At 36.8% G+C, this 23,710-nt stretch overlaps 2 protein-coding genes across 4 annotated transcripts; both read right to left on the minus strand.

Annotated features, from left to right (window-relative positions):
• Positions 1–438: 438 nt before the first annotated feature.
• Positions 439–1,945, minus strand: LOC145138603 (tropinone reductase homolog At5g06060-like). The gene is made up of 4 exons (XM_079072658.1): positions 1,554–1,945; positions 1,009–1,225; positions 807–913; positions 439–727 (listed from the first exon to the last, which is right to left on the minus strand). Exons 1-4 carry the CDS (start codon positions 1,854–1,856, stop codon positions 551–553), a joined length of 804 nt encoding a protein of 267 aa, XP_078928784.1. The 5' UTR covers positions 1,857–1,945; the 3' UTR covers positions 439–550.
• Positions 1,946–9,669: 7,724 nt separating this feature from the next.
• On the minus strand, positions 9,670–12,298 carry LOC145138811 (cell division control protein 2 homolog 1-like). 3 transcript variants are annotated; one of them, XM_079072833.1, is made up of 10 exons: positions 12,226–12,298; positions 11,923–12,089; positions 11,766–11,853; positions 11,590–11,643; positions 11,162–11,238; positions 10,495–10,545; positions 10,360–10,403; positions 10,133–10,213; positions 9,968–10,035; positions 9,670–9,857 (listed from the first exon to the last, which is right to left on the minus strand). In XM_079072833.1, exons 3-7 carry the CDS (start codon positions 11,847–11,849, stop codon positions 10,388–10,390), a joined length of 282 nt encoding a protein of 93 aa, XP_078928959.1. In that variant the 5' UTR covers positions 11,850–11,853; positions 11,923–12,089; positions 12,226–12,298; the 3' UTR covers positions 9,670–9,857; positions 9,968–10,035; positions 10,133–10,213; positions 10,360–10,387. The 3 variants fall into 3 exon arrangements, with proteins under 3 accessions (XP_078928959.1, XP_078928960.1, XP_078928958.1); XM_079072834.1 differs by lacking the exons at positions 11,590–11,643; positions 11,766–11,853; positions 11,923–12,089; positions 12,226–12,298 and having other exon boundaries at positions 10,133–10,257; positions 11,162–11,302; XM_079072832.1 differs by lacking the exons at positions 11,590–11,643; positions 11,766–11,853; positions 11,923–12,089; positions 12,226–12,298 and having other exon boundaries at positions 10,133–10,403; positions 11,162–11,302.
• Positions 12,299–23,710: the final 11,412 nt, after the last annotated feature.

The following is a 23,710-nucleotide window of genomic DNA, read 5'->3' on the forward strand; positions in this document are numbered from 1 at the left end:
AAGTACGAATGATTAATAACCCAATCTTCTTATACGTAGGATTACTATATTTTCAGTTATTTCACATGGTATGGATATCTTTCATTGCAAAGTTTTGCAAAAGTTGTGTTTTTCCAATCTAATCCTCATCTGATCTGATCTGATCCGATCTGTTTACTGTATTGCTGAAATGTCAATTCTACCCTTCATCCTAATCTAATCCTGCACCAAGAGAGAAATGGTGCTTCTATATTATTTCGAGACCTTGAATTCTTTTGTGGGCAGGAGGAGTTTAAATTGGCAGCTTCTTAATTCTTTCTTATTTGCTTTGGAAAAGGGCCAAGTATTGATGGTATAAAATTAATGGTGGGCTCCATATTTGAGTCCAAATCCATTGGACCTTCTACATCTTTGGGGATATGTCATTATTTGAACTTTTTCCATTCTATTACCATTAAGTTGATAATTAATGTCAATATTATAAATATATAATCAAGTAAAACACTCAGTTACCATTAAGTAAAAATTTCTTTAAGATAACCAAACCAAATTCCTAATTCTATTACAAAATTCATGCGAAACCATTAACCGAAAATCCTCCATCAACAGCAATTGTTTGGCCAGTGATGTAAGAAGCTGCAGGTAAACAAAGGAACGCCACCATTGATGACACTTCATTCGCTTCTGCAACACGTTTTAGAGGAGTTCTTGACACCACTCTTTCCAAATACTCCTCATTTTCTAGCAACTACACAAAACAATTTCGTAAGTAATATAAAATTTCAGTATGATCATAAAGAAACAAGGGAAAGATGAGAAGATATTACATGTTGAACAAGTGGGGTTTTTGTGTACCATGGTGATACACTATTAGTCCTTATGTTATCTTTACCCCATTCACATGCTAAATTCTTTGCAAGCTGATTTATTGCACCTTGAAAAATGGAAGTTAAAAACTTAAATCCCTTTTCCTTGAGAAATTTGAGTCTCAAGAATAGGAAAATTGGAAAAGGGAAAGTGTATATATACCTTTGGTGGCTCCATAGATGGAGCCAGAAGCAATGTGAATAGAACCTGCAACAGAGGAAATGAACACGATGTTTCCAACTCCAGAAGCTTTTAATAGAGGGTGTGAAAGTTGACACATATGGTATGAAGATTCCAAATTGGTAGACATGAGCTTGGAATACTCTTCTGAAGTGTAGTCGGTTGTAGGTTTCCTGATGTTTGTTCCAACATTGTTTATCTACAGGAAAGAATTTAATGGAAGTAAGTCTTCTTACAAATGTGGATTTTGTAAAATCATTCGTAAAAGTCATTGTTGTTTAACCTAGAAATGTCTAGCCATTAGTCAAATATCTAAAAGGAAAGAGCACAAACGAATTTTGGATCTAGAATTGGTTTCAAAGCTTTCAAAATGTAACAATTGAACGAACTATGGATATAGAAACAGAAACTTGTTTCAAAATAGGGAGTTTCTCCCTAATAATTCGCAGTATAAAACCTCGTAATGTTTGGAAGCGATTTGGGATTTGGGAAACGTTAACATTAGTAACAAAATCGAAAGAACTTACAAGAATGTTGAGCTTTCCATTGAAGACAGAGGAGACTTTTTCTAGAAGCTGTTGGCGTTGAGGTCGAGAAGTGGCGTCGCAGACGGATCCGGTGACGGAGAAGCCCTTGACGGACCATTCCTGTAAGCGTTGGTTGAGCTCAGACTCGTTGCGAGAGCAGGTGTGCACCGCCGCCCCTAACCCCGCCAATTCCTCCACCACAGCGTAACCGATACCACGTGTGCCGCCGGTGACCAGAGCAGTCATTCCGGCCAGAGACCATCTGGAATTTGTAGTTGCAGAACTGCTCTCCGCCGTCGTCATAATAATCTATGTATCCTGATTTGCAACGTTTCTTTGGCAGAGACGATTTCTTCCGCTTTTTAATTGATGTTCACAGTCACACCCTTTGTATTTTTAAATTCTAACGTGGCATTTTATGTTATCCAAATTCCCAACTTTGTTACAACTCACTACGAGTTAAAATATCACATAAAATCGTTTGACTAAACTGCTTTATTGTGATTTGTAAAAAACCTTGTAGTACAATAAGGTAGTGTTTGTTTTTTGTCAGCAGATCTGCGTGGCCTCTTCGGTCTGCGCCGCGCAGACCACGCGCAGACATTAGCCTTCGCAGACTGTTTGTTTTTTTGAAGACTGCAAACCTAAAAATGTCTGCGCGCCCTCTTCTTGACGCAGATGTGGACCAGAGTCTTCTAACATCTTCAGACATCTTCTAGCCTAAAAAAACATATATATCTTTATTTTTTTAAGTTTTTTTTAATTTATATTTTTTTCCAACTTTATTAATGATAAACAATTTGAAAAAAAAAATTACAAAACTTAAAAAAAACGTTCGACGATACAAACATGATATTTTTGACAAATTTATAAATAAAGATTTATTACAATAATAGTCGTTGAAGTTGTTTATATAAATATGAAAAGAAAAAAAAATCATAATATATTCTTATATTTTTTTGCCAAATTTTGTAAAACATTATTTAATACAATATCGTCAATTTCTCGAGAAAATATTTATAGTATGTTTTTAATGGATTTAATTGAAAAAATCGAAGTTTATTTCCATCTATTTATGTATCAAATTCTTTGATCACTAATTATAATGTTTAGTTATAACTTTGCAACCAAAGTTGTTGGTTTTTTATCAAATATATACGTTAATTCATACCATTTTTATTTTTATTTTTTATACAATAATACATAAAAGTTGATCTAGATTCGTTAATTATTTATAACAAAGTCATAAAAATATTAAAAAATCACTTTGAAGTTTAAAAAAACAGTTTATTTATATTTCAGTTTATTTTAGTAGCCCGCAGATGTTAAAAAAACAAACAGTCTTCTTTTTTCAGACTGCAGACGTTTGGTCCACCTCTTCTACTGCAGAGGTCTACAGATATGGTCCACAGACTGCAGACATTTTGTCTCAGAAAAAACAAACAACACCTTAGGAGTTGGGATTGTTTTTAAAATAACTTTTTAACTTTTAGTTTTTTGAAAAAGTTAAAAGATTCAAACGATGTTTGGAAATAAAAAAAGAACTTTTGAAAATAACTTTTTGTCAAGAAGAAAAAAAAGGCTTTTCAAAAGTCATGAAATTGTATCTTTTTGTGGCTTTTGGCCTTTTAAAAGGTAAAAAACATTCAAAAGTCAAGAAATTTCATCCAAACATTTTTTAAAACTAACTTTTAACTTTTACTCCTTAAAAAACTTTTAAGAAAAAAACTTTTAGAAAAATAACTTTTGGCTTTGAAAGCTCCTGAAAATTAAAAAAAAAAACTATTTTACCCTTATAATTTCCTTTTCACATTTTTTATATTTATTTTAGTACATTTTTAATTTAAAAAATAAAATAAAATAATCTCTCTCTCTCTCTCTCTCTCTCTCTCTCTCTCTCTCTCTCTCAAAGACACCATCCACTCCATCCCAGTTTCACCACCACCCTCACATTTATCTTTTCCGGCAACCCATCCCCACCCCGTCTCTCTCACACACATATTGATTGTTTAAAAAATCACCCATGGAGCAAACCCACCGCATGACTAGTTGCAATACTCACCAGAGAACACCACTTAATAAGTCATCGAACGTCAAACTGATTCGTAGACTTTATCCATCAACGGATAACTGGCTAGATCTAAACCTCAAGCTTGCTGGAAAATAACTACAATCTGATCATCGATGGTTACAAAACCCTAACTCAAAAATGGGTTAAAAGAAAATCCACAAAGAAGAAGGAGGTGATGAGTTCCTGCTATACACCTTCAATCGTTGTTGTATTTCGTATACATACACCTTCAAATCCTTCAAAATTTTGCAAATCGAATCATATCGAATCAAATAACCCTACAAAAACATGTTAATCAGATTATCAGATTCAAACCTTTGTTTAATTTATGGTTATTGAGGGAACTGATTCGAAAAGAGCACGAGAAACACCACTGGATTGAGAGTGAGAGATTATCGTTCTCTTCAACGAATTTGTATTGGGTTCATGATTGTTGAGAACCTGAGTGAAGAAGTATAACGATATGGGAAACTAGAGAGCCATTTGCAGTATCCGAAGGGCGAAGGGGTTTTTTTGGTTTTGTTTTTCTGGTTCGAAAGAACTTCATCTTCACGTAGAATCTCTTCATGTTTTGGTTGGATCTAAGAAGACCCACCATTGTTGAACATCAATAAGATATTTAATAACCATGAAAAAGTTAGATTAGATGGGTGTTTGTTCTCCAATTTGGGTTAGGAGTGAGGAGATGAAGAATCGAGTGTAGGGAAAGGAAGAGATTCTTTGCAATCTTCGGTTTCTAAAACTCGAATTCGCTGCAAAATGAAGAACAAGGTCGAGAGAGGAATGAAAGCTAGGAATAGAGGGAGAAAGATAGGGGGATTGATATAATTTCTTTTTCAATAATAATAAAATAAGGAAATAAATTAAAAATATATATTTAAGGGATATATTCATTATTTTAGATTGGATGTGGACCAAATCCACAAACAATCAAATCTGGGAAGGACTAAATCCACAAGAAGTATTATATTTTGGACCATTAGTGCAAGTTAGAAATTTTTGAACTTTATCCACACTTTTTTGCTAATCACGGGGACCAAATTTGCGGTTTACTTAAATCGTTTTGTAAGATGTCTAAATAAGTATCCAAAGATATTAGCAAAATAAACTAGTTCACAAAACTAATGTATTATTTATGCATTATTCATTATAATTTTAAACTTATTAAAATACGGATGGTGAAATTAAATATTATTTTTTAGTAAAATAAACCAGAGTTCTTCTTGTTATAAACCCAAAAAATTAAAAGAAAATATATCTCCCTATTTTAATAAAAGAATAGTTTTAATCTCCATTTGACATGTGTCACTCTAATACAACTTTTCATTAATATTATGTCTCATGTCAAAGAGATATATTAAGCAACACTTCAAAATTCAAATTACTTATTCTAATTATATGTTAAATTTGAAGTTATAATAACTTTAAAATTTTGATATATCTGTTAATTAATGATTTATTAAAAATAATTGATAAATAATTTTTGAATTTTTACTATGAAAATTTAATTTATTTTGTAACCATGGTTCCTACTGGTCATAAACTAGTTAAGTATATACAGAAACAAATATTACAACGAATGTGGGAAGATCATAAAAAAATAATATTAGTATTCTAGTTAGGCCGGTCCAAAAGAGTTTAAAGTATATCTATGAATATGGACCATTAAAATCTAGGGTCAATTTTTTTCAGATTTTATTTTAGGATATATTCATTTTATTTTAGTCCAAATAGGTTAAGGATGATGTTTTAGGAGAGAAAAGAAACGACACAAGAGGCAGTGGGAATCAAAATAAGATGAGCGGGAATCAGACTTTTTTTTTTGGGAAAAGGAAACAACGATTTGGTTCCTGCTAATAGTAATTTCTATTTAAGCATTGGGAAGACAAGAACCAATCAACAATTGCTAGCATCAACGATCGTAATTCTTAAATCACTCGATCAGAAGTTTTTAGTTCATAATTCTTTCTAGATCTAAAAAAAATCATAGAATCTAAATTGAGAGTGAGGCTTCAAAAATTAGTGAAATCGGGAGTGAAGTTTCGAAAACCAGAATTGGTGACCGGGTCTAGGGACAAAAATCAAAATGTATTATTCATTTTTTATCTATCTGACTCATTTATGATGTTCTTTAGAAGTAGATTAGTTTTTTTTATTATTATTTATGATTCCTTTTTCCTCAAATTCAGAAGATTAAAGCAATAATATGTCCACTTTCAATCTAGCTTTGCGATTTACATGTTTCCGATTTCAAGTTGTCTTGAAGTGTCAAAATCAGATGTTATTATACATTTTTTTATCCATTTGTACATTTCTGGTATTGCACTAGTACAAAAATGATTTACGGACACACCATAAAAGTGTGACCATATGTATATAGTGACATTTTCTTTTTTTCACTGAAAATATGACGGAAGGTGACGTCATCGTATGAGTCTTATGGTCACTTTAAAATTTAGTGTCTGTATGATATGAAAAAATGTGGTCGTATCATAAAAGTGTGGCTATTGGGTAAGGAATTTTGTTTCTATAATCAATCATTTTATCGAATATTATGGCATTAAACCGTCAGTAGATACACTTTTTTAGTAATTGTAGTGACTGTATATCACCAACTAGTGACATACATGTTGTTTCAATGTGGCGTTTTGCTAATAAATTGCCACATTATTCAAAGTTTATTAAAACTATTGGGTATCTTTTGCAGACATGCAATTATGGTGAACATGACGATGTTCAACTAATAACCACATGTAATTAATTTCATAAGTGACAATTTGCTAATAATTTGTCACAAAAACAATCTTTTATTGTGATTATTGTCTATCGTATAGAGACACACAATTAAGTGAAACATAATCATAAGTATTATAAAGGCACAGATTTTATTAAAATTATGGATTTAATATTTGCTTACAACCATATTTGTGTTACTTATTATGAGCGATACTATCATTCAGACATATAAAAAGTCGTAACTATGACTATTTTATATCATTTCGACATAGATAATCAATTAAAAAACTAACTGTAATTGATTTATAGACACAAAAGTTTTTATAATTGTGACCAATATTCAATTTATTACCACAAAAATTGGTTATTAGTATAATATATTTTATCATTTAGACACGCAAACCCATGAGTGAGATTCCACCCCGGGAGATACACACCAGCACTTCCCAGTGGCGTAGAGGAGACACCAGAGATGGTGTCGTCAGGGATCGGAAGCGAGCAGGTACTGGGGATAGCCTTAGGATCAATCACAGGCTTCTTACCAGGATCACCGCTACTTGAGTCGACAACACCTTTCGTTCCCGTCTTCGGACGCTGGAGTAATTCAATCGCTCCCTAGCTCACTCTCTCTGACGGTTGCGTAGTGTCATCATCGAAAATGTCAATCACGGCGACAGAACCCCCAAACAGAAAATCGATGTTACGCTTCTTACGTAACTGACTGCCAATTATGTTGGCCCCAGTATGATCTGTGAGTGGGGAGTCCACCCAGGTCGTCCGCCACCTGGTGGCCACTCGACCGTCGCCAAAAGACACCTCCTTCGCCAGCTGATCCCAAAGAAGCGGAGTGAAGGGTTGTTATAGGAAGAACCGCCAGCAGATGCATCGAAAGAACTAGGGCCAACCTGAGTGGAAGGCCCCCCACACACAATGGTGGATGGAATGGCAGACACAAGTGCCCGACTATCACCAACGGGCGGCGGGAGAGTCTCCACCAACGGGACCTCGTGATATTGAAGGTCGCCCTTAAACCTCCCACGCAAAACCCTCTCGAGGGACAAGACTCTCTCGAAACCTGCAATATAAACAACAAACGGTTAAGAACATCCGCTACCCTCATCAAGGGGTACTTGTCAAAATTAAGGGGGGGGGGAGCAGGGAAAGAACACCTACGGTTCTTCTCCACATATAACTGATGCATCTTTCCCCGGGCTCTCCAACCATCGCTCATCCTCACCGCCGCCAGGATGCAGTCCTCCCAATCTTCCCCGTTGAAGCAAATCCCCTTCAACGTCTGAGCCACGAACAAAGTGACGCCCGCCAGTTGAGGTTCTCGATCAGAGGAGATGACCACATGAGGATAATTAGGACCGACCAAGTCGCTATTAACCCACAGCCACCGATCCTGCCAATTCTTCCTGGGCGTAAACGATGAATGTGTGAGTATTTCTCCATTGACAAAAAAGTATGCACACCAGACTGGGTGGATGAATTGAAGAAAGTCTGGAAAGCCCGAAATTGGGGAAGTACAACCAAGGCTCGGCAAGCCAATTCGAACTCGAAAATCTTATTAACGACATTAGGAGTAAGATCGTCCACAGAGAAGCCATACTCACACATGACTTCATCAAAGAAATCCGATATTGGCAGACACAGCCCCGCCTCAAAAATCGACATAGGGATTCCAACCTTCCCTGCCAGTGGCTAATAGATGATAGCCTCTTCCTTCGGAAATTGCACACCGTGCTCAGGCATAAACCCGAACCGAAACTGAAGGGATTCGAACTCTTTTAGTGTCGGATCACTCATAGATCGCACAAATGCTATTGCCTTCCAATAACGAAGACGAGACGTAAGAGAAAATAAGCAAAGAGAAGGAAAAGGCAGTCGAAGAAGAGGAAGTGTAAAAAAGAAAGTAAAAGCGTTCCTAATAAAGGAAGTTTTAAATACAAAGCGGGAAGATCGAACAGTAGCCGTGATAAAACCATTCGTACAGACGGTTCTGTCACATCAGTGGACGTCAAAGCCATCTTCACTAACCATGTGTCTTGATCTAAGCTAGAACAACTGAGCTACCCTAGGCTAACGCTGACGTTTACTAGCCTAGGGGACTCGTTAACGTCTTTGGAATACGTCAAAGATAACAAAACAGTTATCAAAAGGACGGCCAAGCTAATGGTCACTACCCAGCGTAAGTGATTAGGCTCGGGCCCTTGCCCTCACGGCCTCACACTTAGATCCCGACGCTCTAGCGCCAAGGTCCAATTCAAAACGAGAAACTCCAGTCTAAAATAAGCCAACATAGTACTGGCCACTCCCCAGAGCGACAAGTGTAGTGCCTAAGGCACTGTCCTTTTGCAACACCGTAAATTTTCAAACAAATTTTTCGTTTTTAAATCACATAAAAACTCAATGTCACATGTTCTAAAAAACCACAATGTATCAAATGTCAAACACAAGTCAACAAAACAACTGATAATCCCAGAATCCACAACATAATCACACAACACTGTAACCACAAAGCTTAGTGAGTTCCCCAAAATACCACAAACACAAATAATAACCCTCTCATGGCTATAGCTCGGCATGGACCCTCCGGTCATGCGTCTCGGTGAGGACCCTCTTGTCTCACGGCTCAGTGTGGACTCTCTGGTCATGTGTCTCAGTGAAGACCCTCCGGTGTCACAGCTCGGGTCGGACCCTCCAGGCCTATATCTCAGTGAAGACGAGCGGTCTCACAACTCGGTTTGGACCCTCCGATCCTATCTCAATAATGCACAAAATAATATAGCATATATCACAAAGACAAGATGCATAATACACTACTAGAAAAACAACCTTTTACGACGCGCAATGCGTGTCGTCAAAGGCTCAGACGACGCGCAAATGCGTGTCAAGAAAGGCCCTGTCATAACGAGAGACGACACGCTTTTGCGCGTCGTCTATTTACGACGCGCATTTACGACGCGCAATTACGACACACATTTACGACGCGCGTTTACGATACGCATTGCGTATCAAGGAAGGCCCTGTCATAAATGAAGATGACACGCATTTGCGTGTCGTAACCTTACGACGCGCATTTACGACTCGCATTGCGTATCATTAAAGGCCCTGTCAAGAAAGGTCATGTCATAAATGAAGATGACACACATTTTTGCGTATCATAATTTTATATGTTTAAAAAAATATTATTTATAGATTTACTAATTTCAAATTAAATTTGTATTTAATGTCTCATAATAGAAAATAAAATATCATATACAAAAAAATACAATCCATTGCATAAAATTTAATGTCATACAAATAATCGTTATATGGAAAGATAAAACAAATCAATAGAAGTTGTAACAAAAATTTACAAACTAATTAGATACAAGAAATATAAAAAAATATACCCTCAAATGCTTTTCAAAGTCTAATCTCCATGTCAGCTCTTCAACTCACTTCTCCAGTTTGTCCTTAGCTTCTCTAAGAGCTCCATCATCTCTTGCAGCCTGTGACAACATATTATAATTTTTTAATTACTATTTATTCTTATAATTCAAAGCATTTAGATAAAATTGTAATATATAATACTTAGATTTTTTACAGAAATTCCACTCACCAGCTTCAACATTCTTAATTCTTTCCTTGCTACCTTTGAGGAAACTCTCTTTACTTGATAACTTTCAGCTGCATTAAGACAAAATACAAATCATTATATTTCTACCTTGTTCTTATTTTTAACCTTTAATTGAATTTCAAAATGAAAATGACAAGATTTTCTTACATTGTCCATTTAACAAGTCTAGGCCTCTCTCATGTAAAATCTTCAAGTGAAAAACGTATCCAGACAAGAAAACATCAACACCTGCTTCATATGGACAATATTTCATTCCATAATCCTTCTCAAGACTAAACACAACATAATCAAAAACATTTGAATTTATGAAAACAAGTAAAGATAATATGCAATCCAGGGAAAACATGAGAATAATGAAAAGGAAAGAGCTAAACTTGGACTTTGACTTCAAACCGACTCCTTTTAAACTTGTGAATCCCTGCATACAAATTTCAAAAACAATTAACAATAAAATGACATAATTTAATAAAAATGGAAAACTTGTAAAGCATACAAGACTAATAATTTACCTTTTAGTCAAAATTGAACATTCCATGAGACATGTGTGGCTCACTTGTAAGCTGAGAAGAAAAACACAATGAATTATCGATAACGTTCATTCAGCCAAAAAATGCTTGATGTGTATTATATGTAAATAATAAATTAATAATTACTAATCTACCCTTCTATCGATAACCTTCATTCAGCCAATAAGCATCAACTACAACACACCAAATAATTACAAAACTACCCTTCCAATAAGTAAACTAAGATCCTCGATGACACAGGGTCATAACTGGGGGTGAGTGAGACCAATCGGCTATGGTCCCGCTGCTTCAACCCAACAGAACCCAACAGAAGGAAAGAAACATGCAAATTGCACACCAAACAACTCCATTCAAAGGAAATAAAACATGATGATATGTCCTCCATCAAGAAAATTGTTACAAGAAATTTGAAACTTTTTTTCAAACTAGAAAAACAGAGTTTCAGATGAAGAGATAGCCAATTCGACAATGGCTTTGCAAGAAACAACCTTATAAATCACCGTGTCCTAAGATGGTAGAAACAAAAAACAAAAAAAATCACCTAAAAACAAACAGCACACATATCTCACATAATAATCCATTCATTGAGGGTTTTTAAATTTTGCACATGAAGATGACCTTAACCTGGTGAAGTGAATATGGCACGAACCCGATATCCTTAAAGTATTCATGCTCCAGTGCTGTCCTCGCTGTAATTCGTCTGATTGGATCCAAACACATCATTTTCTGAAACAAAATTGATCATTAGATTAAATTAAATCAAAATTCAGTATTTGTTTGCTTTATAGATATAAGTAGAGATTTGTTTGTAGATAGAGAAAATATCATGGCGTGTTTGGTTTGCAGATTCCAACGAATCAATGGAATTGAAATTCAAGATTACATTCCATGGAATGTTTGGTTGCCAAATGAACGGAATTGTATTATGTCGTTATTCTTTAAATCCTATAGTTGGTGGAAGGAATTCAATTTCCTTACAGGTCTTTTTATTAGAAAACTAATCACCCGTTATATATATTGAAATAAATAGAAACAAAAAATTTACAATAAACAAAAATATTATCAGTTTGAACTTACACGTAGAAGATCAAGACCAGTTTTTTCAAGATTCGGTACCACAGTTGCCAGGTCCTGAAAATTAAAAGATACACCAATTACCACTTTTTTGACTAAAGACTAAAGTAAAAAAATAAAATAATTAAAAAAAAAGATCAAAAGGTTAAAGATTAAAGTGAAAAAAGAAGACTAGTCACCTTTGAGGACCACTTTGGAAAGGCGGACTTTAAGTCAGGCAAAGAAGTCACACCAGGCCATGTATCTTCAGTTGGGGTTCCCATGATTCTATAATTAAAGCAGGTTTAACTCCAGAATTAAAAGCATAAGAAATTAAATAAGGCTGAATCATCAGACCTGAATTTGCAATATTTTCTCTGTTCTTGGAACAACTAGAGAAGAACTAAAAGTATAAGATATGATAAAGAGCATTCTTTGCATCCGGGCGGTTGGTTTCCAAAACACCTGCTACTTTGTCGATCTTGCAATGAAGCTTCCCTGCTGCAATAAATAGTGACAGCTCCCTGTTTCCCCCACCAAATTCAAACAATCACACACACACACACACACACACACGTGTTGTTAAAAAGACCAGAATACCCTCATGATACAGATAGGAACGAATAATTCAACAAAAATAATGTTAGATAATTTGCTTACAGATCAATGAAATCAACTGTGACACTTCAGATTCCATATAATGTTAGATAATTTGCAAGCTCTAAAAGGAGTGTGATTTAGTCCCTGAACATTTCAGATTCCATATATAAAAAAGATGTAAATATAAACAGATTTGTTAAAATACCAAAATAAAGATAGGATACTTACCAGATGAGGGGCTAAATTGATAGAATATTAACAGATTTGTTAAAATACCAAAATACCCCATCATATATATAATTAAATCCTTTGAAACAGATTCCATTCCTTCTGATAATATTCTACAAATCAAATGCCCGTGATTGCTGCAAAACTGGATAGAAAGTGTACAGGTGAAGAAAATTGAAAATAGGTGGGCTGGGGCTGGGCTTAAGCTAAGCAAGGAGATGGGAACGAATCAGGAGGGGGTAGGTGACACAACGTCCAGTGCTCCATACCTGCATTGCATAATTACAAACATTATTTATTAATTATTTATTTATGATTATTTTAATAATAGTTGAGTATGAGTAGCTAAATTGATAAAATGGGTGCTAGAAATACAATACTTACAACTGATAACAGGGCCCCTGTTTGTACTTGTCATGGAATGAAAACGTTAGAGGCTTCGGGTCCTCTCCAGACCCTCTATTGAACCCACTGCATCAATCAATTCAAAAAAAAAGAAAAGAAAACAAGCACTACTTTCAATGATGAGGATGAGGTATATGTATGAATATCTCCAGGAAGAACAACCACTGTGCTTTTTGACCTCACTAAACTCAGCATGATAAGAACTAGAAAGTAACATAAATATATAGAACAAAAAGAGATACTTAATTGCTGATGATGAGCTTCTGCATATGTAAATGTAGTTGTATTTTGTTACTAGAACCTACCAACAAAATCTATATGCATGTGGAATAGCAGGTCCAAAAAAATCTATATACAATAAGCTAAATCATGTTTTGAAAGTGATGAAAATACCTAGGTAGTGTATGCATAGTTCATCAGTAGTTTCAGGGATCAACTGTTCACAGAAGCAATCTGAATTGCTTGATATATGGTCAATGGCTGGAAATAAAACCAAAATAGTAAAATTTTATGGCTTAAATGAGAAAAACACAAAAATATAAGTATGTAACCATATACACTAAATCTAATACAAACATTGTATGAAGTATATGAAACTACATTACCCAGTGAAGACGCAGAGCAACATGAGAATCTAAAGGGATGCCTCTCCATTCATAATACTCATTCCAACTACTTAACTTCTTTGTTAATATAGACCAAGGCCCTGCATTTTTAGTTTGTGTAGAGTAGCTTTCAGGAGTAATTATAAATGATCTGAAACCAAACCAATGAAATTTTACACCAATACCTTTACAGGGGCATAATTTACTTGAGAGATTCCAGCCCTTATCATACCTTCCAATTAAATGAATAAACAATGAGATCCCATGTGTAATTTAATCACATGTGTATTGAAACATTGGGAGAAAAGAAGGATAAAAAAGGAACCTCAAATGATCCAAGGAAGTAATCAAAGTCGCACAGATACATGAGAGGTAAAAATTAAGGTGTGAGAATATGATTACCTAGAAACATAGACGATGGCGACACGGTGGGGCTGGGTTACTAGGATGGTTCCGGTCTTCGTGTAGCCATTTTTGTGTAATATCTAAGATTGTTGAGTTCTCTTCCATGAACCGTTCTCACCAATTACCGCCACTACTGGATTCTAATACACTGTTTCCAATATATTTTTCTTCAAACCAATGAAGTCGGAGGTTCACCATTGAAATTGATTTGAACAACAAGAACTAGGGTTTTGGGTCGATTTGATTTTGAAAGAAATGGGATAATAAAAACAAGAAGCGTCGACATCTACAATCCATTTTGAGGCATTGGAAGCAGGAGGAGGTATGGTTTCATCAATTTCGACTGTGGTGGGTGTTGGAATAGATCGTGACAACGGTGTTGGTGTTGTCAATGGAGAAGGAGAGACGATAAGGAGGAGGATAGAGATGCGATAAAACCTGGTGGAGAAGGAGAGACGGGAAGGTGGAGGTGTCGATTAGGGCTTGTTCAATTGGTAGCTTCGATTGACGGTTGATGAATCGTAGTTGTTAATCGGCACAGTCTGAGGCAACGAGGATTGAAGGGCAGTGGATGTGGGTGAGGGGTGGAGACGAGGGAGAAGAAGGCGGGGGTTTAAAAAATTTGGGGATTTCATTTTCCCTCTAAGTCGAAGGAGACGCGCGTTTATTAAAAAAAAATATAAAGCGACATTCACAGAGGACGCACATTTTAGATAAAGTGCCCTCCGTGTTTTTAATTTTTTTACATGAGACATTAATTTAAGGGCACGCAATAATGCGTGACCTAAATCCTTAAATTTTTTGAAGAGATGACACTTTTTTAATGTCACTCTCTTTTGCGTAACATAAATCAATTAGTGTCGTAATTTGCGCGTCGTAAAAGGCTGTTTTTCTAGTAGTGATATCACATAACTTAATATAAGCACATAGGACCCTCCGGTCGATAACTCAAATAAGATCCTTCGGTCACACAACATTACCACTCAGGTAAGTATAGTGAGGAGACTCACCTCGTAAGCAAATAAGTAGATCTAGCACCCCACGAACAGTCTAGACTCCGCCTACATAATATAATTATCTCTAATCAACAATTTGTAATAACCACCAAGCTAACTCTTCTACTAGGTCTCAAAAAGGGTGAAAAGACCATTTTACCCCTCCATGGTCTCCAAAGTCCATTATTGTCCAAACCCTAAAAGTCAACGGAAGTCAACATTTGAGTCAACAGTCCATGTTGACCGAACTCGGCGAGTGCACCTATGTGACTCGTCGAGCTCCCCCTGTCCTCAGATAATCGGGAAAACTCCAACTCAACTCGTCGAGTTGTCTCACCAACTCGCCGAGTTGTAGCGCGTTCAGACTATCGGGGAAACCCTTGTTGACTTGTCGAGTTGGCTCATGCACTCGTCAAGTCTCTCTGGACCAAATTCTCATTTGGACGATTCTAAGAAGAAATAATGTCCCAAACTCTAGATCTAGCCTCCCAAGGTTGAAATACCACGTAAAGCTGCAAGCTTTACGTCCATGCATGGCATCTAGGGCTCAAAATGACATAATAAGCTCTATATGGGGTCTAATGCATAAAAGCTTGTCTCTAGTTTGATAAAGCTTGGATCTTTGGACTCAAGGGACCTCCTTCAGTCCAAATCTAATGTATCAACTTCATGTCATGCTCAAATGACTCAATACCCAAAAGATGGATGGGAGAAAGCCCTAAAACTCCCTAGAAAGAGATCTATCAAAGAAATGATCAAGGTGGTAGCTTTTTACCTCCAAACCGAAGCTAGCACATAAAAACCCTTGATCCAAAATCCTCTTCTCGTTCCAAGCCTTGATGCTCTTCACCCCCCCTTCCAAATGTGCACTAGAAAACTCAAAGTTAGCTTCTCTTTCTCTCACAAACGAATACACTGGATTAGGGTTCCTCACAGAGTAGAAGGGTGATAAGGGAGCGGAAATGAAGGCTTAAGGTCCTTTAAATAGGATACAAACCCTAAAAATTAGGGTTTTCTTACTCAGCACCTACTCGTCGAGTTGGGGTCCTCCAACTCGTTGAGTAGACTCTAAAAATCACGCAGCCATTAACTCCTCAACTCGGCGAGTTGGGGCATCCAACTCGTCGAGTTGCTCTGAAATACGAATGCAAATTTAATTAAATATTATGCCTGGGAGTCGGGATGTTACACCTTTTTTAGTTCTGCACCAATAGCGGATAACCGCTAGTGGTGCACGATCCGCCAATAGTAATCTTCCACATCCTGTTGACCCAGACGTGACAAAGGATCCTGTCGGGATCACGCGTAGAAGACAACAAGTATAAAAGAAACCCTTCTTCTCCAAGAGAGGAGATCGCCTCATTCTCTATCCCATACCTAAACCTAATTCTCTCATACAACCACTAACTAGACCGTCGAAGCTTCGTTCCAGGACTACCTCCTGGACGACGACTGACGTTGGTTCCTTCATTACTGTGATTATCAGGCTTAACCTAGGCGAAGCTATTCCGAGTCGACATTAAGCTCGAAGAACATATCACAACACTCTCCATCTCTATCTCCATCTTCCTCTCCCCCTCCTTCTCCTTCTCCATCTCCCTCTTCCTCTCCCCTCCCTCCCTCCATCCCTTTCTCCCTCCCTCTCGCCCCCATCTCTCTATCTATCTATCTATCTATCTATCTCTCTCTCTCTCTCTCTCATTGGAGTCCCTAGAAATACCAACACCTCTCCTCTACCTACACCACTCCTTGCTAAACTCGAACCATAACCCAGACCACCATTCTCGTTTTTGAAGGGTTTTGAGCATTCTAACACTCCTATGGTGTACATGCAACCCTAGATGCTTTGGATCTATGTTTTCTCTAATATACATGCAAAATTGGTTTTTCCAAAGCATCATCCTAACTACATACAATGGAGTATCTTTACTACAAATTCTAGTTAGATGACATACTTTTTGCTGTAGTTGGAAGCCTTGGACCTTTAAGAACTTAGTGCCCCAAGTGTTGCACCTCAAATGGAATCACACAACACCACCAACAATGGAGGAACTTGAGAAGAGGTTACTTGCACTTCATAAAATCGGCTTGCCCTCTTGTAAGCTTACTTAAGTCAGATTTCATGAGCTAGAGGGGTTCTTATATAGTGTGGCTTAATTAGGGTTACACCATGCAAACCCTAATGTGCATGACCTTCCATATTCCTCATGCTCAATGGGTTTAAACCTCCATGGATCATCCATGGGTCACCACATGGTTTTAGCTCAACACAAAGAACTATGGATCATAAGCGCACATTATAAAAATGAATGATTTACATAATCAATCCCCATATATTTAATTAGTCTCTTTTGATCACAAAATTAATTCCAAATTAATTCTTGATCAATACTAATTAAATAATATGATTTCATTTTAATATATTAGAACTTATAATATATTAATGAACCATAAATAACCTCTTCTCAATTATCCATCCTTCAGATTGTTCCGGTGCCATGCAACCTAAATGGACCATGCTACTCTCGGGTCAAGTACATACCAATTATAGTTATGGACTTAGACACTAATCCAACAGTCTCCCACTTGGATAAGTCTAATAACTATCATTGCAAGCCTGAGTCCAACCCGACTAGCAATCGTAGCTCTTAAAATCCATTGTCGAACTCTGACCTAGTTAATGACGTGTACATTAGATAAGGGATCATATATTCCTCCATTCTAGATATCATATGGACTGAGCCATGGATTATAATCATTCTCTCTGTCTATCTGTTGTTTCTCGATTTCCGATTTATGACGACTGACTAATTGAACAAATCAAATTAGTCCAGGCCTGGTGTCATCACTAAATCATCGAGGGGCCCACAAATATCGCTTTTATCCACATGGGGTAAAAGGAACGGATAAACTTCGACCCAAATGCTCGCTTGTAATTACTCATCAAATTACACACAACAATATGTTTTATAACATCCAAGTTACTGGTGCGTTTACATATGTCAATGTGCAACCGACTCGCAACTACAACTCACATGTCTCCATTCCAAGAATATAAGATATTATCGTCTCATGATCACTCGTGACAAAATCCATGAAGTGATTCAAATGAGCGTGGGTTGAATCCAATACTCGAATCTTATTCCAGGAGTACTCATGAACACTGCAGCCACCTTGTCCTAGACAAACTACAGACCCATTCATGACAGTCTTATCTCAATACCTACTTCCAAAGGATGATCGACTGTGGATGGTTTGAAGAACCTAGTTATTCGGGAAGTCAAAACATGCAAAGTGAAACACAAGAATAATACTAATCCTATATGGCCCCAAAATGTTTGAGCGATATTGATTACTCATCATTCATTGTATAATGTTTCGAATAATCAACTTAATACTTGAATTAAAACAATAGTTGTGCCATGCTCCAAGCATGCACACTATGTTTGTCTAAACAATAGTTATGACATGCACCAAGCACGCACACTATGTTTGTCTATAGTCCTTACTTTGTGAAACAGATCAATTGAAAAACATTTCAATGATGCTCATTTCAAAATTCCAAATCCTTATTGCAAGTGTAAGAATTCCAAATTCTTGTCACTGCTAGAAAGTGTTAGATTCTAAACTATCATGTAAAGATTCTTTTGTAATGTCTAGGTGCCAAAAGTCACAGAGACTTGACCAATGATATTATAATATATTCCTTTGGAGATTGTTACAAGACAATTCCATGGAAATGAAGTCAATTTCAAAGTACATTCCTTTGAACATCCTTCTTGCATAAAAGATTCTAACTTTTGCATCTATTCTTCAACTCCCAATATGGAAACATTCCATATTTTCCATACGACAACTCATTATTAATAGACTCCTGTCTATTCATAATAATGTCAATATGGTTCATCCATTACTGTTCATCCATTACTATACTTCCAACTGTCCTTAAGCGACCAATCTTTGGCGAACCTTAGATTGTCCTTAACAGTTGTTTAACCACTTTAGTCATATCCGGTTCTATTCCTTTTTCCCTCTTAATGCCCTAGGCATTTGGAAAATTAGAACACGAGAATATTATAGCATATGCAATCGATCTTATACCCGAAGCATATAGGATACGATTCATAATGTCTAACATAAAGACATGATACTTAATCAGTCTTTTGCTATAATATTTCTATTTGCCATGTTCTCATAAATTTGATTATGAAGAGGGATGCCGTAATCATAATCAAATTTGAGAACGCAATTGACATTTCCATATATAGAATTTCCTTATGTTGAACCATTCCAACATAACATTCATATATATTTGACTAAATTTGATTAAAATCTCACAATCTAAGCTTTTAGATTTGAAATGAAGTATAAATTTCTCTCCCTTAATTATAGCAAAACAACTTTTCAAACCCTGCAACTTTGCGAATTGAAACCTTTGTTTTCTATAATTAACATTGCTAACTTGCAACACTTACCATAATAATTATGCTCCCACTAGCATAATAATTATTATTAGCATAACACTTATGCTCCCACTAGCTTTGACATTTATTCAGAAATCAGTTTGACTTCTAGAAATCAATACTTATTGACTTTCTTACCAAAGTTCAGATTTATGATACGAGATGCTTCAGTAAGACTTTATCCAGGCTTCTCAAAATCATACACCTTTCCTTAGATAGCTCACATGTGTTTCTAAACAATTTTAGAACTTATAACCATAAGTCTCAAATGTTTAGACCTTTTTCCATTTCTCACAATTCGAACTATGAAGAGGGATGTCGTAATCATAATCGAATTTGAGAATGTAAATATCACAATTGCTATCTCCTTAAAATCTACTTAGTGAAAGCGTTTCCTCACAATCATTTTCATGAATCGGAGAGAAACCTTATGAAACTTAGATTTTATGGTGTATGTGTTCCTATCCACGTGAATTTGTCATGACCATAATCACAAGACATGGTTAGTGACAAATCCAAACTCATATGGACTGAACTTGTTCAATCTCAATTTCCTGCCACCTGGCAGCACAAGGGCCTACCATTGCTTCCAGTTTGTTATGCAACCAATTGAGAACTCTCAGAACTCACATGCATAGTCAACTTTAACTGGAATGGGCACAGAAACAAGAATATGTCAACACGATAGGTTATAAACCTCAAGTCGTGTGCTAGTGATAAACAATAGGTTTTATTCTTGATTAGTTCTTGAAGCTTTTCCAAGATCTTTAAGACTCCCACTGCCCTCTTGACATATAAGATTCTCTTTTCATGAATCATTCCTTGACAAAAAAAATATTCAAGAGTTAGTGCAGATTCTTATCAAGACAAACACTTCACACAATTGGCCTTAGTTGGTCTTTGTTTTATCCAAAACATCACAACTTACCAATTTCAAATGTACAAGAGTAGAAAACTTTTTACTCTATACTTGATAAGTGTTTTAAACCTTTCTTAAGATTATGTCACTCAAGGTTACAATCTTGGAGTATGACTCTAAGACTTGTTTTAGGAACGAAGTATGACTCATCTTCTTGATTTAAATTATTTCAACAATTCACGATTCCTCTTCTTAGCCATACAAATGCACTAAGATGTATTTAGACGATCAATTGTGATATGGTTTTTCCATAAACATTAAGATGATCACAAAACACGATACTAAAGTGCTCTCCCATCTTTTCAGATTGGAGAAACTTCTATCTTTCTGCCTAATTTGATTCTTCTCATTCGTTCTGCAACACATTGAACCTTTTCCAATGTTTCAGAATTATACTTAAACTTGTAAGCATAACCATGTTTACTAAACTTTAGCAAATCATGACAAATAGTCTTATTGATCTTTGTGGTGGATCTTGACCAACGCACACCCAGTGTACCTGATCCCCTAGTCCTTCACTTGAATCACATATACATGTGAACAAGGAATTAGTCTTAATTTACCAAAGATGAAAATTCTCATTCATCATACAATACAACTTGCATGATTCCAAGTTTATGTCCAATTGAAACTTTGGTGATGAGAATCTTTCATTATTTGGAAAATACTCGACACTACCACAAACGAAAATCAGAGTTAAAATAAGGAATTAGTCTTAATTTACCAAAGATGAAAATCCTCATTCATCATACAATACACTACCACAACTTGCATGATTCCAAGTTTCTGTCCAAACGAAAATCAGAGTTAAAACATTTACCCGAAAATCAAGGGTAAAAATTTCATTTTTAATATAGCCAAAACATAGATATATTTTATTCCAAACATTCCAAAACATCGTTAGTTAAAACATTTATCAGAGTTCATCTCAAAATCATTCATTGCGAAAAACATGGGTGTGCACATAATCACTAGCATACCACCTATACATGCATACCAGACATATCAGTAGCGAATCTACAATAAACACTACTACATAATAGGAAAGCCATGGGCTGTCTACATGGTCTTATATCCAAGTGCCATGGGCTCTCCCATGTTATTCCATACAAACATACCACATATACCACTAACATACTTCCTTGCTCATACCAACTAACAAGTCACATAATACAATCTCAGCTAGGATACTACATATCATAAAATGGGTCGGCCTTGGTGCCTTAGACCCATTGGTATGGTGAGGAGACTCAACTGGCACTGCTGAAGTCCCACGGATAAACTCTACCTGCTGGTTGACAGATTCCCGAACTGTCAATCATCAAAACGACACCCAATTAATAACTGGGTTCCAAGCCCAAGGTCCAACTCACACTTCATAGGCCCAATAGACAAGTAATGGGCCAAAGCCCAACATATGGCCCAATTTTCCAAATTGGGCCCAATCCTCTCTAATGGGTCTTATCCTAAAGCCCAATAATTTCCTTAGTCCATAAATATGCGACTTCTGATGGCCCATTAAGGCCCAAAGTAGCCAAGTCCAAAGAATGGCCCAAACCGAGGCCCACTAATTCAAGACCCATTCTGACTGAGTACGCGGGCCGTACTCAGCTGTACGCAGGGCGTACTGGGCTCGTGACATGTTCGTTGCGCGTACCAGCTTGTACGCCCAACGTACTCCCCTGTTAAGCTCTTTTTGCTATTAAGCACTTAATGCTTCTAGTCAATGGTCCAAATCACAGATCTGAGTTCCTCTAAATCCATAAAGTCACGGACTTGGTGACTTTGCATGTCCCATATAAGCTCAAACTCCAAAAAAATGATAATCTACTTCCAAAATGTCTTAAAACTTCTTAATACCTTAAGACCTCAGTCCAAACTTCCAGATCTGATTTCAAGGGACTTCTTAAGTCATAAAGTTTCCAACTTTATGACTTAGCACAACTTAATGGGGTCCAAATCAAAACCCTAAGTCCCAAACTTCATCAAATGACTACCAAATCATGCATGGAAGGTTTATACCCATCAAGATACAAACTTTATGACTCCATAACCTCCATAAGGACCAAATATGAAGCTTAAAGGTTCTGGAGTAACTTCTACTCACAAGAAGCACCTCAAAGGGACCAAAACCATAACAATGTACCATTTAGCTAGATCTACATGAAAAAGTTGTCAAGGTTAAGACTTTATACCTCCAGGAGATAGATCTAGGTGCACAAAGCTTGGATCCAAAAGCTCCAAGTCAAACAATGACTCTTCAAGAAGTTCCTTCTTCCTCCTCAAGCACCAAAACACACAAAAATCACTTTGAAGCTCTACAATCACTCAAATGGGGGCTAAGGATCGATTTCTAGGGTTTAGAGGGGTGAGGCTGAAGATATTAGGGTTAGGGTATGAGATAAGGAGCTTAAATAGGGTCCAAGACCCTAAAATAGGGTTCTGACCTGACTGGAGTACGCCCAACGTACATATTGTACACCCAACGTACTCATGGGAACTTTCACGACCATCCTGGTCAGTACGCCCAGCATACTGCCTTCTTCACTAGTACACCCCGCGTACGCTTTGTGTAAGCCCCGCGTACTCGGCTAAGCCTGAAAACCACGAAACTTCCGAAGGCTATAACTTCTACCCGATTCCGACGATCCTTATATCAACGGAAAGGTAACGAGAAGCCCTACACTTCTAACAACTTAAGCCTTTCTTAAGACCTTCCGAACAAGAATTCATTTTCCACAAAAGCCCGAACTAACACTTTACCGAAATACCCCTACGCTCCAAAATACGAACCGTACACCCGGATCACTTCTAATGCATCACCCACACCCAAATGAGCCTAGATCTTACCTTTTCAAAAGCCCTACTCCTTATGATCACCGATCTTAGGGCCACAGTCTCAGACTAGGAATCGATTCGGAACAAGATGTTACAACTCTCCCCACTTAAATTAGATTTCGTCCTCGAAATCATTCCTTACCATTACTTACGCCAAATAAATTGAGCAATATGGCCACAGCCCCGAGCATACCATAGCCTTTCCAAGGAAACCGAAACCAACCCTCGTAGGGTTCTAGAACCCGAAGATGAACAAATTCTTTGCAACCTGATCACATCTGCTCCATCTGAAATTTGAAGTCTCGAGATGGTCCGTTTCCCTGACCGACTGCCCACATCGAATCATCATCGAACTTATTCCACAAGAAAACCAGCCTAAATAAAATACTTTCCATCCGTAATAGCTTGAGGCTTCCAAAAGAACAAAATCACCGGTCAACTGTGGCTACCGAATAACAAGCAAATTTCACATACGGACCCCAAATCACTGAATTCGCTCCCACTCCTCTTGCTGTCGCATAGCTGCTTTCCTGAAGAACAATCTGGACCTCCTTGGTCCCAACTTGTCTGCCAACTGTCCGGAACACCAGACACCTACCCGATTGCTGAGCCAAAAACACACGTACAATAGTACTATATGGCCTCCGAAGAATACCTCAACTGACAATAACTTCCATATCTATACCG

The sequence above is a fragment of the Lactuca virosa genome, chromosome 9, assembly GCF_052849685.1.
Source record: "Lactuca virosa cultivar CGN04683 chromosome 9, Lactuca_virosa_CGN04683_v6, whole genome shotgun sequence".
Taxonomy (NCBI): domain Eukaryota; kingdom Viridiplantae; phylum Streptophyta; class Magnoliopsida; order Asterales; family Asteraceae; genus Lactuca; species Lactuca virosa.